The 17,451-nt window shown below is 46.4% G+C and overlaps 2 protein-coding genes across 2 annotated transcripts in view; one reads left to right on the forward strand and one right to left on the reverse strand.

Annotated features, from left to right (window-relative positions):
• The window catches only part of USP34 (ubiquitin specific peptidase 34), a 237,202-nt gene extending 235,800 nt beyond the window's left edge, over window positions 1-1,402 (forward strand). Inside the window, 1 exon segment of the mRNA XM_040623443.1 lies at window positions 164-1,402. Coding sequence (XP_040479377.1) covers window positions 164-771 — 608 coding nt within the window. The 3' untranslated portion in view covers window positions 772-1,402.
• AHSA2P lies at window positions 1,324-15,749 on the reverse strand. Its single transcript, XM_040623711.1, is given in 7 exon segments — window positions 1,324-2,230; window positions 3,128-3,229; window positions 3,623-3,733; window positions 4,457-4,545; window positions 5,570-5,684; window positions 7,350-7,450; window positions 15,503-15,749. Coding segments are annotated over 7 exon segments (936 nt in total). The 3' UTR covers window positions 1,324-2,059.
• Window positions 15,750-17,451: the final 1,702 nt, after the last annotated feature.

Raw genomic sequence — 17,451 nt, forward strand, 5'->3', positions numbered from 1 at the left:
AAATAAAATCTTAAAAAAAAATACACTCAGTATAACTGACTTTACAATAGTGGTCTGTTCAGTTGGGTCTCCTACATATAAGTGCTAAAAAGAAGATCTCCCACAAACACCCCCCAGTGTGATCTTAAGGACTCCTTTCAGAGAATGATGTTCATTTTCACAGATGATGAAGGGGCAACTCCTGTTAAGAGAAGACGTGTTAGCAGTGATGAGGAGCACACTGTAGACAGCTGTAACAGCGACATGAAAACAGAAACCAGGGAGGTCCTAACTCCAACTAGCACTTCAGACAATGAGACGAGAGACTCCTCAATCATTGATCCCGGAACTGAACAAGATCTTCCTTCCCCTGAAAATAGTTCTGTTAAGGAATATCGAATGGAAGTTCCATCTTCGTTTTCAGAAGACGTGTCAAATATCAGGTCACAGCATGCAGAAGAACAGTCAGGTGATGGTAGATTTGAAGACTGTAAAGAATTTAAGGACCTCCACTGTTCCAAGGATTCTAACCTGGCTGAGGAAGAATCCGAGTTCCCTTCTACTTCTATCTCTGCGGTTCTCTCTGACTTAGCGGACTTGAGAAGCTGTGACGGTCAAGCTTTGCCCTCCCAGGACCCTGAGGCTGCTTTATCACTCAGTTGTGGCCATTCCAGAGGACTCTTTAGTCACATGCAGCAGCACGACATTTTAGATACTCTGTGCAGGACCATTGAATCTACGATCCATGTGGTCACGAGGATATCTGGCAAAGGAAACCAAGCTGCTTCTTGACATTAGATGTAGCATGTCTACTTTTAAGGTCCCTCTCTCCCCTCAATGCTGTTTGTATAAGTTTTGCTTATTTCTGTTTTTGTGCTTCAGTTTGTCCAGTGCTCTCTGCTTGAATGGCAAGATAGATTTATAGGCTTAATTCTTGGTCAGGCAGAACTCCAGATGAAAAAATTTGCATCTTCAGTATACTTTCTAAAGGGCAATCAGATAATGGATATGTTTTATGTAATTAAGAGTTCACTGTAGTGGGTTTCATTTAATATGGCTGTCTGGGAGGAACAGGGTTTCCTGGCCCTGTACAATGTAATTTAAACTTACAGCATTTTTACTGTGTATAATATGGTGTCCTCTGTGCCAGTTTTGTACCTTATAATAGAGGCAGATCGCCTCCGATCGCTGTGGTTCTTATTATCAAAATTAAGTTTACTTGTATACGGAACAACCACAAGAAATTTGATTCTGTAAAGAATCCTCTTTAGCTGTGGCCTGGCAGTATATAAATGGTGCTTTATTTAACAGAATACCTGTGGAGGAAATAAAGCACACTTGATGTAAAAATAATTGTTTTATTTTTATTGACATGACTGATTGCTATTCTGTGCACTTAATTAAACAGATTGTGATGACTTTTCATTTGTTTACATTTAACATTGCTTTAGTCTTCTCAGATGAAAGTAATGAGAAAACTGTGAATGGGAGGGAAGCACTTCTCCATTAGATTCTCTTTCATTATAGTAGTGGCGGTCCAAAAAGTTAACTTACCCCCAAGCCTTTCAGGCCTCCGCCTGGAGTGCAGCACTGCTGCGGGGAGCAGCCTCATGGTACAGCCCAGCGCACCTCACGTCAACACGCTTCTGAACGCGACACACTGCTGCTTTGCTACCTAAGAGCTCCAGACCTTAAAAACTCTGAAGTAAAATAAAAGAATAGTATCGACGTGCCATTTCTTGTTTGTCTGCCTGTACTAAAAATAGAGCTGACAGTAGTCTGCCTCGAACAAGCTTTAGTGGGGAAACGTCAGCTGTACTCAGAGGCCCAGTCTCTTCCCAGAGGAGCAGCGATGGGAGGTAAGGTTGCTACTGAATTTCCAGACTGCTTGCTACTTTTAACCCAGTGAGAGTCTAGTGGTAGTAAAGATTCAAACAGTGCTTTGAATTCTGTATAAGCTCATGGATTTCATCCAATATAAATTAAGAGTGTTTTCTTTTTTAAAAGGAGTAATAGGGAAGAGGTAAACTTGACCCTTTTCCTGCTTACAAAAAGTAATACCCTTATAAAATCTTCTAATTCAACCATTTAGGGTGGTCAGCTGCAGTAAACCTTTTATTTCTTCAAAATGCTGCTTCTGCCAACAGAATTTCATGCTCTCTTCTTTACAGACAGGAACTCCTTTACAGTCTAAGTGCAATTCAGTTTGCCCTGGAGTATGCGCAAAACTCTGCAACTGTAGGATAGTGTTCTAGAAAGAAAATAAGCTTATTACTGCATTACGAAAAGGACAACTGTCCATACAGTACTATTCCTTGTTTTTTTTTATAGTGTGTCGGGGGCTGGGGCGTGGGGGCGAGCTTGTGTGTTTCTAGACTCTTATAACAAAGAATACTAATAACATACCTTCTGGGCAGTTCCTACATCTCCATTTCATGATGATCTTTTTGTCAACTAAAAACAAAGGGGAAATTCCCTTAAGACGGCTTTCAGAAAATCCTCTCATTAAAATCCCTGAGCACTGGAAGTATTGAACCAACAACAGTACAGCCCCATGTTGCAGGTTATAGGGCAGCACCACTGGAAATCCACCGCTCCTGGGTGCCAGAGCGTCCTTAACAGAGCTAACCTCACGGACACAACAAGTGCAGTGACACTGGTCACTGGTCAGAGATGATGTCGAGGGTGAGGCAACGCAGACCCTAGTGACTGAGGTGGCCAAAATGTGAAACTGGTAGAGCAAGTTAGGAATTCTACTTCTTTCTTCCAAAACCGTAAGCATTAGCACAATTACTGTGCAACTAAGTCTTCAGCTTTATCATTACTTAGTATATGTAACATTTGTTATTTGTTCTACAACCAAGTATACATAACTTTACTATAACCAACGTTATAATGTTCTCAAGTTTCTGTGAGCCCAGATAAAAAACCAAAGCAAGTTAAAAAGAGCATGGATTTTAAAAAGCAATATTGGGGCGCCCGGCTGGCTCAGGGGGAAGAGCGTGCGACTCCTGATCTTGGAGTCATGACTTTAAGCCCCATGCTGGGTGTAGAGACTAGATTACTTAAATTAAAATTAAAAAATAAAGCCATTTTAACAGAAGAGTCAGTCCTAGCTTACTTTTCCTTAACCCTAAAGATTACTTACCAATTCTGTATATTCACCAGTGATGTTCCCATCAAACATTTGGAATTTCCCTCCCTTTTCAGCTTCTAATTCAGCAGGAGATTTAGAAAATTTTTGCACCAACTAAGCAAGCAAAACATATAGCAGACATGTTAATCCAGCGTGCCCTATCACCTTTTTAACCTAAATGCAAAGTATTAACAACTAAGGTAGGTTTTTTTTTTCTTTTCTAATCCTGAATCTGTAGGTTTTACTTACAGCTTTCTCTCCCTCTCCCACAGAGGGAGAAAACTCAGTAATGTATCCCCTAAATGTGGATCTATTTCCCTAAAATGCCCATCTTTTACCCCCCTGAATGTTTTAGAAGTTATCCTAAAGACTTCTATCACCACCGTTCTAGAGCACTTCAATTATAAGAATATGGCCATACGGGAAACGAAAAACCAGCTCCAGTTCTTAGTGGCCCATTTTCTCCCAGTGTCGGCACTGAAGATCCTAGCTTGGGAAGGTGCTTACATCTTTCACAGCGAAGACTCTGTACAGTTGCTCTGTAGTGGCGTCGAGGAGTTCCGTCCTGTGCGGGGCCACCGTGGGGAGCCTTACACCCAGCCCGACTGGAGATGAAGCCTGGATCTCAAGAAGAAAAGAGGTTCCAAAGCATAACTAACTAGCATGCCAAGGGGATAAAGCTACTTAGATTTTAAAATGCAGTCTTCCACTCCTAATAAAATACCAAAATGTCTCCAAATTTCACACTACCCTTTCCAGACATGGAAATAGCATGAAAAGCCTTTTGGCACCGCCAATCCTGGTTACTGTGAAACAGAGCTCATTGTTCTATGAGCTCTTCAGCTTTGTTCCTCTCCTACGTCATAGCTTAACACACCCCAAATCCCCCTTGAACATGTACATAATGGCCCAGAGGGCATAAAGATGAACAGATGAAGGACGATAGCACTTAAGGCCAAAGGGTGTCAATTCCCCAACACAGATGCCAAGGGTGGGACCTAAATCTTCCCAATCCAAAAATCTGGAAAGGCTTTTCCATTGTGGTAGGTGAGCCTCAAAGTCATCTGGTTTCATAATCTGTTGCGTACCAAAGAACCCTGCCTTCGGAACATGGTCTTGAACTAAATTCAATAATTACCCCACAGGAAGCCCCGTTTATACATTCCCTTCCATCAAGGATAGAAGTCTCCTTTGATCATTTCCCGCCAAAATGGCAAGGGATGCAAAGATGGACGAACAGGCCGTCCTCACTAACGTTTACAGTTCATCGTTTAGGGCTCTGAGGCATCCTCATTAAGCACTTCTTTTCCCTCCCTACATACTGGCCCCCAGAGGTCATACCTGCAAGGTGTTCTCACTCAGTTTCTTTTTAACTGGCAATTCCTGGGTTCCCATGGCTTTCGTTGGTAAAATCATTCCCATGGTAAATTCTAAAAAACAGGAAGTGATTTTGATTAAAACAAAATTTCTTCCCTTTGAGCAACACCAGTAAGGCAGAAAATCCAAACAGCTTATAAGAAAATAAGAGAACTGATATTAATATCAGTTATCTTTATTAATATCTTTATTAGTAAAGAATTCCTATATCATTGAGAATTTTAAGACCATATCATGTTCTTACATATAAAACTAATTATGAACATGAGTTCCATAGCAACAAATGCCTTTTCTCTTTACAAATGCCTTTTATTTAGTTCTTGATAAAAGAGTGATATTTTCCATTTTTTCCCCCCAAAAAGCTCAATTTTATTAAACTACTAGCTTTATGACCTTCACCTACTGTCAAAACCAGACACTTAACTGCTTCACCACCACCTCAAAAGCTTGGCCTCCCAGTATTCAAGCCTGTCGGCCAGCCAGCACCTAGATACTTCGGTAACAGAGTCCAAGGATGAGGTGCAGACACACAGGCCCCACAGAACATTTTGCCTGGCAGGTGACTAACTTAGGGAAGACGACAATAACCTCACTTCCACGCAGTGTAGATATTATCTAGGTAAATCTCAACTATATTTGTAGTACCTTTCATTCATTCACTCATTCACTGATTTATTCATAAGCACCTACTGTGTGCCTGGTATTGTGCCAGAAGCTGGAGATACAGCAGTGAACAAGATACACACCTTCCATGCCCCCTTAGAGCTTACACTCTAGGAGGAAAGACAGACCTTGAACAAGTAAATTATACAAACAACCGAATAAACATTCCAGAAAACTCTTAGCAATTTCATAGGCAAAATAGTCTGCAATATGTACAATACCAAGAGTCACTAATTAGGGTCTTACTCATGACTAGCTCTCAACCTCCAGACTACAGTTTATCCTGCAGCATAAAGAGTTGTTTCTGAAGCCTTACAGACATCACCATATCCTGGGAATCCAGACCACAGTACAGAGCATAACTTGGGTAAATAGAAAAGGGACCCTGTGGTTCACAAGGGTTGCCTTCTTTACACGTCTTAAGTGCCTTCAGGTAATCTCCAAGGGCCTCCCTGACCTTGGCGGTGCCTGCAGTTTTCATAAGATCCTTCAGTATATCCCCATCTCCTTTCTTTTTACTCACATTCACCTACAAATCAGAAAAATACAAGCCTAAGAAAAATCTGGTTTGATGTACTCTCACGACATCAGGACATACGGCTGAGAGAAGTGCTGTGATGCTGGGGGAAGGGGAAGAAGTGGGTATAAGGGAGATGTGCCAGGTTTCTTCAAAGACTTTGAGAAGCTGTAAGGGTTTTTTAATCAAAGGTCCATTGACTGGGTTGGTGGCCAAATCTGGAGTGGACTTCTTAGAAATGTGAAGCCCTTACTTTGCATATAAAATGTGTATATGTGTATGTATTATATTAATATTTTAGTCACCCCATGGCTTTTATCAGGGTCTAGAAATGCGCTGTCCAGTACGGTAGCCACTAGCCACATTTGGCTATTGAGCCCTTGGAATGTGGCTGGTCTGATCTGAGACGTGCTAGAGTGTAAAATCATACACAACAGACTTTGAAGACTTAATACAAAAAAAGAATGTAAAATAATCTCAATAATTTTGATACTAATTACATGTTAAAATGGTATTTTTATATATTTGGTTAAATAAAAATATTAAAATTAATTTCACCTGTTTCTTTTAACTTTTTTAATACAGCTACTAGAAAAATTTAAATTCCACAGGTGGCTTGCATTGTATTTCTATTGAACAGCGCTGGTCTAGAACCCCAAAGCCAGTGTAATTAGAAAAATCAAGTTCCCACAATAACATGGCCATGGGCTACACTTTTTTGGTGCGAGGAAAATTGGGAGAGGAAGAAATAAAGAGGGAGGGAGGAAAAGGGACAAGAAGAGAGAGGGGGGAGAAGGAGGCAGACAGGAGGAGGGAAGCATCTGAATGCTGCTCTGGCTCTGCGAATGCTGCTGTGGTATTCTCAGAACGAAAAGAGGTGTTGGTTTGAAATATTTAGCGTCCCTATGATTCACTTGAGCTGGGCCTGGTCCCAGGTCGTGGGTCCCAGTTTGTCCTGTAACGACACCAAGGGATTGAAATCTAAAAGGCCAGTTTAATATGCTGATGAAATCAACTTTTCAGCTGATCTGAATACAGTGAAGTGAAACCACAGCCCTTAACTACGGCAACCACACGTCTGAAGACGCGCCTGAGACAGCCCCACTTTATGGCCTTTTAGAACCTTTACTAAAGGCCGGTCCCGGGCATGTAGCTCAGTACAGTTTAGTTTTTCTATCTTTGTAAGACTTCACATTTAAATATGTTCACAAATCAAAAAGACCCTCTGTCAAACTATCTTAGTTTGGAAAATCGACAAATGGTACAAATGGTTCTCGCCTCCCCAGAACCAAGCTTTCCAGCTCCAAGAGGGCAGTCCCTGCACACGACGCCCGGAAAAGAGAGGACAGCTAAAAGCGGAGAATTTTCATTCTTAACGGGAAACAGCACAGATGCAGAAACAAACCCCGTTCACCAAGCTGGGCATCCGCCCGAGGCACAGGTGCAGGGGCCCGGGAGGGCGTGGGCACCTGCGAGGCGGGGCTGTCTAGGGCTCCTGCGGCCTCCTCCTCCCCCATGGCTCCGTTCCACACCCCACACCGCCTCCCACGGCGCAGCACGCCTGGCCAAACCGACCCTACACAATTCACCAAAACTACCGCACAGAAATCAGAGTCTACTAAGTGTTTCAAATGCCAAAATACATAACAGAAGCTTGACCTTTTAAACAAAAGAAACTAGCAGATACCTCCCCTCGGTGTCATCTACTTCATTTTCTTCAGAAAGGCTGGATATTTCAATCAATCCCTTGCGCTGTGCACCAGATTCTTTAATTACACCTAAAATGAACAAAATACATTTTTCAATTACAAAGTTAACAACTGGTTTACGCAAACCGCCCACCCCCCTCACGGTGCCGCCGCAAAGGGTGACAGGGCGGGCTCAAGGCTTTGCCGCCACACCGGTGTTCTCCCGGCCCGCACGGCAGAGGTGAAAGCCGGCCAGTGACAGTGCGCACGGACTCGGGGCCGGGTGGAAGCATGAGGCCGGAGGAAGTGGGCCTTTAACCAATGCTTCTGTTTTCCTCTCCCAATATTCTTTACCAGGTCAAAGCAGGATGAAGGGCTGTCTTGAAGAGGAGTCACATAAGGGATGGGAGGCCAGAAAGGGGCAATGAATTCTAATCAGGGAAAGCATGAGGGGAGGCAGGTCAGGGCTTGGGGAAGTTGTGCGTGGACTCCACGTAGCTGGATTTCTTTCAATACCAAAGTGCTGATTTCAGGGACATCAAGATGGCAACAGAGGTTATTCCGGACTTCTGTTCCCCTCACATGACCAACTAACAGCTATCCATAGACAGGACACCACTGTGAAAATCCCAGAATGCACCCTTGTGGACCAGAGACAAAGGGCCAAATGAGAAGGGTAAAAGAAGTGATAAAACTGGCCAAATCACCCCTCCCTCATGCCAGCATAGAGCTGTGGTTTGTTTCTTCAGTGGGAAAAAAAGGTGGACATCCAGGTCCCCTAGCACTGGGGGAGGCTTCCTACAAGGCCCATCTGGGTCTTAGCTCACAGGAACCACTGGGAATCAGACAGACAGAAGCGAGGCACGACTTTCAATAATCAACACTCAAATCTTGTTGGACCGTGTTCCTGCTACAGCAGAGCACGTGCAGAGATCCTGGCCAGTGAGTCTGCCCGTCTGCGGAGCTGAGCTGGTAGCCCTGTGTGGCTCGGGAGCCCAGCTGGCAGTTATGCCTGATGAGGATCCCTAGTCAATGGACTGAAACCAGCTGTGGAGCCCATTCTACTGCCCTCACCCAGGCAAGGAAGCAAACCTGTAGCCCCACTTAACTGCTGAGTGTAGCCTCCCGTCATCCAGACCATACAGGAAGCCTGACCAGTGAATCTGGGCAGCCGCTGAGCCCATCCTCCAGCCCCACTTGGGCAGGAAACCGAACCAGCAGCCTTGCCCAACTGTTGAGCACAGTCTCTGATCCCACATAACCAGGGAGCCCAGCCTACAGACCTGCCCAAATGCAAGACACAGCTTCCAGCCTTGTCCAGACAGGGAGCCCAAACAGTGACCCCACCCAAACACAGAGCATAGTCCCTAGCCCCAGCAAACTGCAGGATACAGCTGGAGGCCCATCCCCACCAGAGAGCCCGGCCAGCAATGTTGCTCAACAGCAGAGCATAGCCAGTGGCTCCCTGACCTTGAAGTGAAGTCCGCAGACCTGTCCAACTTCAGGGCACAGTCTGATCACAGAGCACAGCCTGAGGCCAGGTCTAATCATGAAGCCCCGCCTGTGGCCCTACCTGAACAGAATCTAGCCAGCAGAACCATCTGGTCAGGGAACATAGCCTGAGACCCCACCCAACCAGGAGCAATGGTGGAAACCCACCCATAGCCCTGCCCAATCATTGAGTCCTACCAGTAGCACTGACCTTTCAGAGAACACCTTCAGTCACCACCCCCTGATCGGCGGTAACTGCGAGGCCCATATTAGAGGCCCCATGTGACCATGTAGCACAGCCAGCAGCTACACCCCATCAGGGAGTCTGCCCAGCAACCCCGCTTGAACACAGAGCCCAACCAGCAGAACGATCCAACCAAGGAGCCCAGCCAGTAGAGCCCTGACCTCTGACCTCAGAGTAAGGGCAGTGGCCCCATCCAACTAGAGACCTTAACAGCATGCCCTGCCTACCACAAATGCTACTTGATGACCCACCTAGTAACCCAAACTAAGTGGAATGGTGAAGGTCTTTTCCTACTGAAGCAAACGTGTAAAGTCTGGAAAAGGAAACCACTTATATATGCAGATATGAAAATGGTATGAAAATAGTAACAGGAGGAAAGCTGGAAAACTCACAAATACATGGAAATAAACAAAACAGTCCTGAACAACCAACAACTCAGAGAACTCAAAAGGAAAATTTTAAAAATACCTTGAGACAAATGAAAATAAAACACAACACACCAAAACCTACAGGACGCGGCGAAAGCGCTTCTAAGCAGGAATTCTGTAGTGATGAGCACACACATCAAGGAAAAAAAAGATTTCAAATAAAGGACCTAACTTTATGTCTCAGAGAGTTAGGAAAAAAAACTAAGCCCAAAGTTAGCACAAGAAAGCAAGTAAGAAGCGTCTATAGATTCAATACAATCCTTATCAAAATGCCAACGGAATTTTTCACATAAATAGGACAAATCTAAAATTTTCATGAAACCACAAAACACCCCAAACAGCCAAAGCAATTCTGAGAAAGAAGAACAAAGCTGGAGGCATCACGATTCCTGATCTCAAACTTTACTACAAAGCTATAGTGATCAAAACAGTATGGCACTGACTTAAAAACAGACACAGAGACAATGGAATAGAATCAAGGGCCCAGAAATAAACCCATGCATGTATGATCAACTAATATTTGACAAGGGAGGCAAAAATACTCAGTGGGTAAAAGGTAGTCTCTTCATTAAATGGCACTGGGAAAACTTAATATTCACATGCAAAACAATGAAACTGTACCCCTATCTTACATCACTCACAAAAATTAACTTAATGTGGATTACAAGTCTGAAACCATAAAACTCCTAGGAGGAGGAGAAAAGCTCCCTGACCCTGGTCTTGGCAATAATTTTTGGATAGGACACCAAAAGCACAAGCAACAAGAGCAAAACAAGTAGGACCATGTCAAACTAAAAAGCTCCTGCAAGCAAAACAGTCACTCAGAACAAGGAAAGGGCAACCTACAGAATATTTGCAAACCTTATCAGATAAGAAGTTAATATTCAAAATATATAAGGAATTCATAAAACCTGACAGCAAAAAACCCCAAATAATCCCATTAAAAATGGGCAAAGGATCTAAACAGACATTTATGCAAAGGAGATGTTCAGATGGATGGTGCTCAAGGTCACCAAGCGTCAGGGAATGCCGATCAAAGTCACAGCGAGGCGTCACCCCGCCTGCTGGACTGGCTAGCGTCAAAAAGAGACAACAGGTGCTAGAGAGGATGTGGAGAACGGGGAACCCTCGAGCACCGTGTGGCAGGAATGCGAACTGGCATGGCCACTGTGGAAACCTGTACGGAAGTTCCTCAAAAATTAAAAATAGAACTGCATATGATTCAGCAATCCCACTTCTGGGTATTCATCCAAAGTTAATAAAAATCACTATCTCAAAGAGACATCTGCACCCCCGTGTTCACTGCAGCCTTATTTACAGTTGCCGAGACACAGAAACAACCTAAGTGTCCACTGACAGGTAGATGGACAAAGACCACGTGGCATACACACTCACATACACAACAGTATGTTACTCGGCCACACAGGAGAAGGAAATCCCGCCATTTGGGACAAGATGGATGGACCCTGAGGGCATTATGCTAAGTGAAATAAATCAGGCAAAGACAAGAATTATATGACCTCATTTGTATGTGGAATCCAGAAAAACCAAACTCCTAGAGACAGAGAGTAGATTGGTGGCTGCAGGGAGCCAGTGATGTGGCAGGTGGTCAGAGGACACAAAGTACAAACTCCCAGTTACAAGAGTAAGCTCAGAGGGTGTCATGTACGGCCTGGTAACTACAGTTAACAACACTGTGTTGTATATTTTGAAAGTTGCTAAGAAAGTAAATCTGGGGGCGCCTGGGGGGCTCAGTCGTTAAGCATCTGCCTTCGGCTCAGGGCGTGATCCCGGAGTTCTGGGATCGAGCCCCACATCGGGCTCCTCCGCTGGGAGCCTGCTTCTTCCTCTCCCACTCCCCTGCTTGTGTTCCCTCTCTCGCCGGCTGTCTCTATCTCTGTCAAATAAATAAATAAAATCTTTAAAAAAAAAAAAAAAAGAAAGTAAATCTGAAAAGTGCTCAACATACACACACAGAAAACTACCATGAGGTGAGGCACGCGTTAAATGACCTTACCGTGGTAATCATCTCCATTTTATACGCGTACATAAGATCATCCTGCTATATACCTTAACCTTATACGATGTTGTAAGTCAGCTGTGTCTCAGTAAAGCCGGAACGTTGACTCTTCCCCAGAGGGTCCCACTTGCCCCCTCTGGGCTTCAGTGCTAGAGGGGAAAGGACAAGCGCTGAGGGCAGGCCCTCTGCAGCCCGCCCTCTAGCTGCTGCCTTGCGGTGGCTCAGTCTTACCTTCCAACGGAGGTGGCTGCTTCTTTGAGATGAGGGAGACAGAAGAAACACAAGGCTGTGAGCTTCCCTGGGACCCTCAGAGCCCTGTCCTGAGGGTGGGGTGCACTATAAGGCACCAGACCCTGCGATGATCTAGCCAGCTGCAGACAATGAGGGAGCAACTGAGACCAAACCTCTAGCCAGAAGTTTCCAAGGCGCAAGTGGACTTCTTTTGATGCTTCCCGAGCACCTCCCTGGGCTCAAGCCTGGCTCAAGCAAAGCGGCCAACAGGGCAGAGGCCCACGGCCAGCTTACTGTGGGACTCTCCCACCCAACGCTCAAGAAAGGAGTGGACTCCTGAGCAGAGGCCCAAACTTTAACGCAGTACAATATTCTAGAATCAGATCTCTCCCTCTCTCCTCTTCTTCTTCACTTTTGTCTTCACGTCCATGATTATTTCAACAAGTATTCACTGAGCACAGACTGTCGACCAGCCAGGAACCAGGCATCACAGGTTACTCTTTCAATAAGCACACAACATTCAAGACAGTGATCTGGACCTGGAAACAAAACCAATCCACCCCTGACCAAATGACCTACAGAATGAAAACAACACAAATGTCCATCAACTGATGAACAGATAAACAAAACGTGCTCTATCTGTACAACAGAATATCACTCCACCATGAACAGGAACGGAACATGCTACAACACGGATGAACCTTGAAAATATTATGCTAGTGAGAGGAGCCAGTCACCTAAGCGTGCGACCTCAAACATAAAAATCCTAGAAGAGGGGCGCCTGGGTGGCACAGCAGTTAAGCATCTGCCTTCGGCTCAGGGCGTGATCCCGGCGTCATGGGATCGAGCCCCACATCAGGCTCCTCCGCTATGAGCCTGCTTCTTCCTCTCCCACTCCCCCTGCTTGTGTTCCCTCTCTCGCTGGCTGTCTCTGTCTCTGTCAAATAAATAAATAAAATCTTTAAAAAAAAAAAAATCCTAGAAGAGCACAGGCAGTAATTTCTCTGACATCAGCCATACATGGTAACATTTTTCTAGATATGTCTCCTGAGGCAAGGGAAATAAAAGCAAAAACAAACTATTAGGATTGCATCAAAATAGGAGTACCTGGGTGGCTACAGACCCAGTTAAGGGTCCAACTCTTGATTTCAGCTCAGGTCGTGATCTCAGGGTCATGGGATTGAGCTCTGCCTCGGGCTCTGTGCTGGCCACAGAGCTTGCTCAGGACTGTCCCTCTCCCTCTCCCTCCACCCCTCCCCTACTTGCATGAGCTCAAAAAAAAGGACTGCATCAAAATAAAAAGCTTCTGCACAGCAAAGGAAACAATCAACAAAACTAAAAGACAACCTACTGACTGGGAGAAGATATTTGCAAATGACATCTCTGATAAAGGGTTAGTATCCAAAATACATAAAGAACTTATACAGGGGCAGCTGGCTGGCTCAGTCAGTAGAGCCAGCAACTTCTGATCTTGGGGTTGTGAGTTCAAACCCCATTTTGGGTTTAGAGCTTACTTAAAAAAATAAGTAAAAATATTTAAAAAAAAATAAAAAACTGATACAACTCAACACAAAAAAAATAAATCTAATTAAAAATGGGCAGAAGACAGGGGCGCCTGGGTGGCTCAGTTGGTTAAGCATCTGACTTCAGCTCAGGTCCTTACCTCAGGGTCCTGGGATCGAACCCCATGTCAGGCTCTGCTCAGTGGGAAGTCTGCTTCTCCCTCTCCCTCTGCCCCTCCCTCTGCCTGTGCTCATTCTCTCTCAAATAAATAAAATCTTTTTAAAAATTTAATCATTTTTAAAAATGGGCAGAAGACATGAACAGACGTTTCTCCAAAGACGACATACAGATGGCCAACACACATGAAAAGATGCTCAACATCACTCCTCATCAGGGAAACACATCAAAACTACAATGAGATATCGCCTCACACCTGTCAAAATGGCTCAAATACAAAACACAAGAAACAACTGTTGGCGAAGATGTAACTGTAGGTGGGAATGCAAACTGGTACAGCTACTGGGGAAGACAGTACAGAGATTCCTCCACAAAGTAAAAACAGAACTCCATACCCTAGAATCCAGTCATCACACTACTGGCTATTTACCCAAAGAAAAGGAAAACACTAATTCAGAAGGATATATGCACCCCTATGTTTATTGCAGCATTACTTACAATAGCCGAACTACGGAAGCAGCCCAAGTGCCCACTGACAAATGAATGGATCAAGAAGATGTGGCACATATAGAATGGAATATTACTCGGCCATAAAAAAGAATGACATTTTGCCATTTCCAGTGACATGGGTAGGGCTAGAGAGTAAAATGTTAAGCTAAATAAATCAGAGAAAGACAAATACCATATGATCTCACTCATATGTGGAATTTAAGAAACAAAACACATGAACAAAAGGGGGGGGCAAAGGGGCGCCTGGGTGGCACAGCGGTTAAGCATCTGCCTTCGGCTCAGGGTGTGATCCCGGCGTTATGGGATCGAGCCCCACATCAGGCTCCTCTGCTATAAGCCTGCTTCTTCCTCTCCCACTCTCCCTGCTTGTGTTCCCTCTCTCACTGGTTGTCTCTATCTCTGTCGAATAAATAAATAAAATCTTTAAAAAAAAAAAAAGGGGGGGGGGCAAAGGAGACAAGCCAAAAAACAGACTCTTAACTCTAGAGAACTAATGGTTACCATAAGGGAGGTGGGGGGGTGGTGAAACAGGTGAAGGCGATTAAAGAGTCCTCTTATCATGATGAGCACTGGGTGATGTATGGAATTGCTGAATCATGGTATTGTAAACCTGAAACTAATTTAACACTTATGTTAACTACACTGGAATTAAAATTTTTAAAAAAGGAGCTAGTCACAAAAGATCACAAACTCTATGATCCCAATCACATGAAACGTCCAGAAGAGGCAAATCCATCTATAGAGACAGATGACAGAAAGAGGCAAATCCACCCACAGAAAGAGAAAACAGATTAGTGGTCGCCAAAGACCGTGGACTGACTGCTAATGGGTACAGGGGTTTTGTGAGTGGTGAAAATGTTCTGAAACTGATTGTGGCAATGGCTGCACAACTCTGTGAGTGTACCGAAAACCACTGAATTGTATACTTTAAACGGGTGAGCTGTATGGTGTGCGAATAGATCTCAGTAACGCTGATATTTTTAAAAGTCTCTTCGATTTGTTTCCCTGACGATGAGTGATGTTCAGTAGGAAGGGAGCCAGGATAATAATATATTTAAGTAACCATATAAAGATACCAAAGATCAGTGCTTTGGGGGAAAATAAAGCAGGAAGGGAGACAGTTCAAAGAAAGGACGTGCAATTTTTATAGGATAGAGATAGGTGGCTTCACTCAGGACAAAGACCAGAAGAACCTAGACGAGTCAGCAGGCAGCTGTCTCCAGGAAGAGTGCTCCAGCAACTCCGGAAAACTCTAGGGCTCACAAGTGCCTGGCAGACAAGAGTGCTGCTGAAATCAAAGGGCGCTAAGCAATGCTGGGAGAAAGGGAAGCCCCCAGCTTGCTGGACAAGAAACTCTACATGACAGAACGGTACCTGGAACTACACACACCAAATTCAGGGGCCAGTGAGCGCCAGGCCCGTATCAGGAGTTCTAAAGATACCTACTGAATGAATGATACCTGAGCCAGCTCTGCCCCAAGGCTGCCCCAGCCCCCTAGCTGTGCCCTGAACACCACCCACCATGCCCCCTCCTTTACCTTTCCAGCTCAGACTGATGTTCCACTCATAGAAGAAAATCAGCTTTCCTTTGCAGCTGCTCCAAGAAGCCTCACCTTCCACCTGCTTCAGCTCACCGATCTCACCGCCGCCAGCCTCGTTCTCCACGACGATGCCCACCAGGAGGTCAGGGAGCTTCCCCTTGGATCAGCTGGTGGCATCCCGCTCCGTCCTGCCAGGGACCAGAAGGGCAGAGCCATGAATGGAGGCCCCAGCTGGTAGCCACATGCCCAGGCTGGGGCATCATTACTGCCCAGATCAGCCCACTGCCTCTCAGGCAGCCGTGAGAACCCTGCCACCCTCAAAGTTCAACCAGATTTCTACCAAATATCTTTTAATATTCTTGTTCAGTTCCTTAAGATACTATTATCCACTATGTAAAGTAGTGTTTTGTCTTAAAAACACTGGCTTATTCTGGGGGAAGGGAGGCCTAGCAATCTCACCCACTGGAAATGGATGGGCAAAGCCTGGGCCATAGAAAAAGGTAGTAATAACTGAAATAATTTTAATCAAAACAAGGCAAATTATCAAGGGCATGCATTACCTCATGCAATCTTCCCAAATAAATGTTCCCATTTTAGCGAGTGGACGTGAGGCGAGAGAAGTCTCTGATGTGTCCACGGGGACAATGCCGGGAAAGGAGAGGCCAGGGCTTCCTCAATAAGCCGCTCACAGGCTGACGGCTTTACTCTGTCCTGGACGTGCCTCAACATGAGCTTGATGGCCTTGAGGTACCACAGTGTACCCTCAGGGATGCTGCATCACTTCCTGAAACTGGGGGGGTGAGGGGGGCAGAAATCAGTCCAGGTCCCAGATGACTTACAAAAAGCATGTGCAACTGTTCAAACTTCTAAAAAGAAGGCAGGGCTCACCAGAGCCCACCACGTTAGATGCACAGCTGAGATCCAAATTCCTGTTCTTTCCACTATATACAGACCAACACACGCGCGCACACAGGTCATCAATAGGGTTGGGGGGAGGGGAGCTCTTAAGGTCACAGACTGTCAAAGTTGAAGAAGCCAAGCAGATAGCATTCGTGGGGCCCAGACCAACTTTCGGAAGGAGGAAACTGAAGTCCCACAGCCAGTGCAGAGAAGCCCCCCGCCCCTCCGTCTCCACACTCAGCTGAGGCTCATCACAGCCGCTCTTTGAGCAGCTGGTGGAGGAGGAGGGAATCCTCTGCACCTGTGCAGGCCCCGCCCCACAGAGGGAGCGCCGCGGCCCGGGAGGCGCCCGAGAGGCCGGGCCACCGCACCCCGCAGGGCACGGGGAGCCGGCTGCTCGCAGAGGGCCCCACCGTCCCGCCCGGCGCTCGGGAGGGAGGAGGCCCGAAAGCCCCGGCCCCGCCCGGCCGCACCAGTGCCAGTTGTTCACGTTGGTGCCGTCCTCCCGCTCCTCCACGATCCAGCGCGGGTCCCCCTGGTCCCACTTGGCCATGTCTGCGCTGGCGGCGCGGCCTTGGCGAACAACAACGAAGATCCGCGGTGCGGGCGGCCGTGCGCCTCCGTAGCGACGTTTCCGGCCTCCGAGTCCGGGATCGCAGCGTTCGCGGCGCCCAGAAAGTGCCAGAAAACCCCGCCCCCCGCGCCGCCACGCCCCGCTGCGGGGCGCGGAGGAGGCGGGAGCTCGGCCGGGGATCCGAGAGGCAGGGTCGCGGAGCGGGCGGGGGAGGGGCTCGGAGGCCGCGAAGGTGGGCGCAGGGGCGCGGGATCCGGGAGGCGGGGCTGACGGGGGCAGAGGCGTCCCGGACGCGCGGCTGGGGAGGGGCGCGAAGCGGGAGCCCCGGGCCCGCTGTGGGACTCGCAAGTGCAGGGGTCGCGAAGGGGGAGCGTAGGCTGCCCGCGAAAGACGCGGACGCCGTTTAAGGATTCATTAGTATCATTGCAGTAACCGTTTTCAGGGCTAGCCAGAGGGGCGGTGAGTAAGGGAC

Source organism: Ursus maritimus, unplaced genomic scaffold (assembly GCF_017311325.1).
Source record: "Ursus maritimus isolate PB19 unplaced genomic scaffold, ASM1731132v1 scaffold_6, whole genome shotgun sequence".
NCBI classification, from domain to species: Eukaryota; Metazoa; Chordata; class Mammalia; order Carnivora; family Ursidae; genus Ursus; species Ursus maritimus.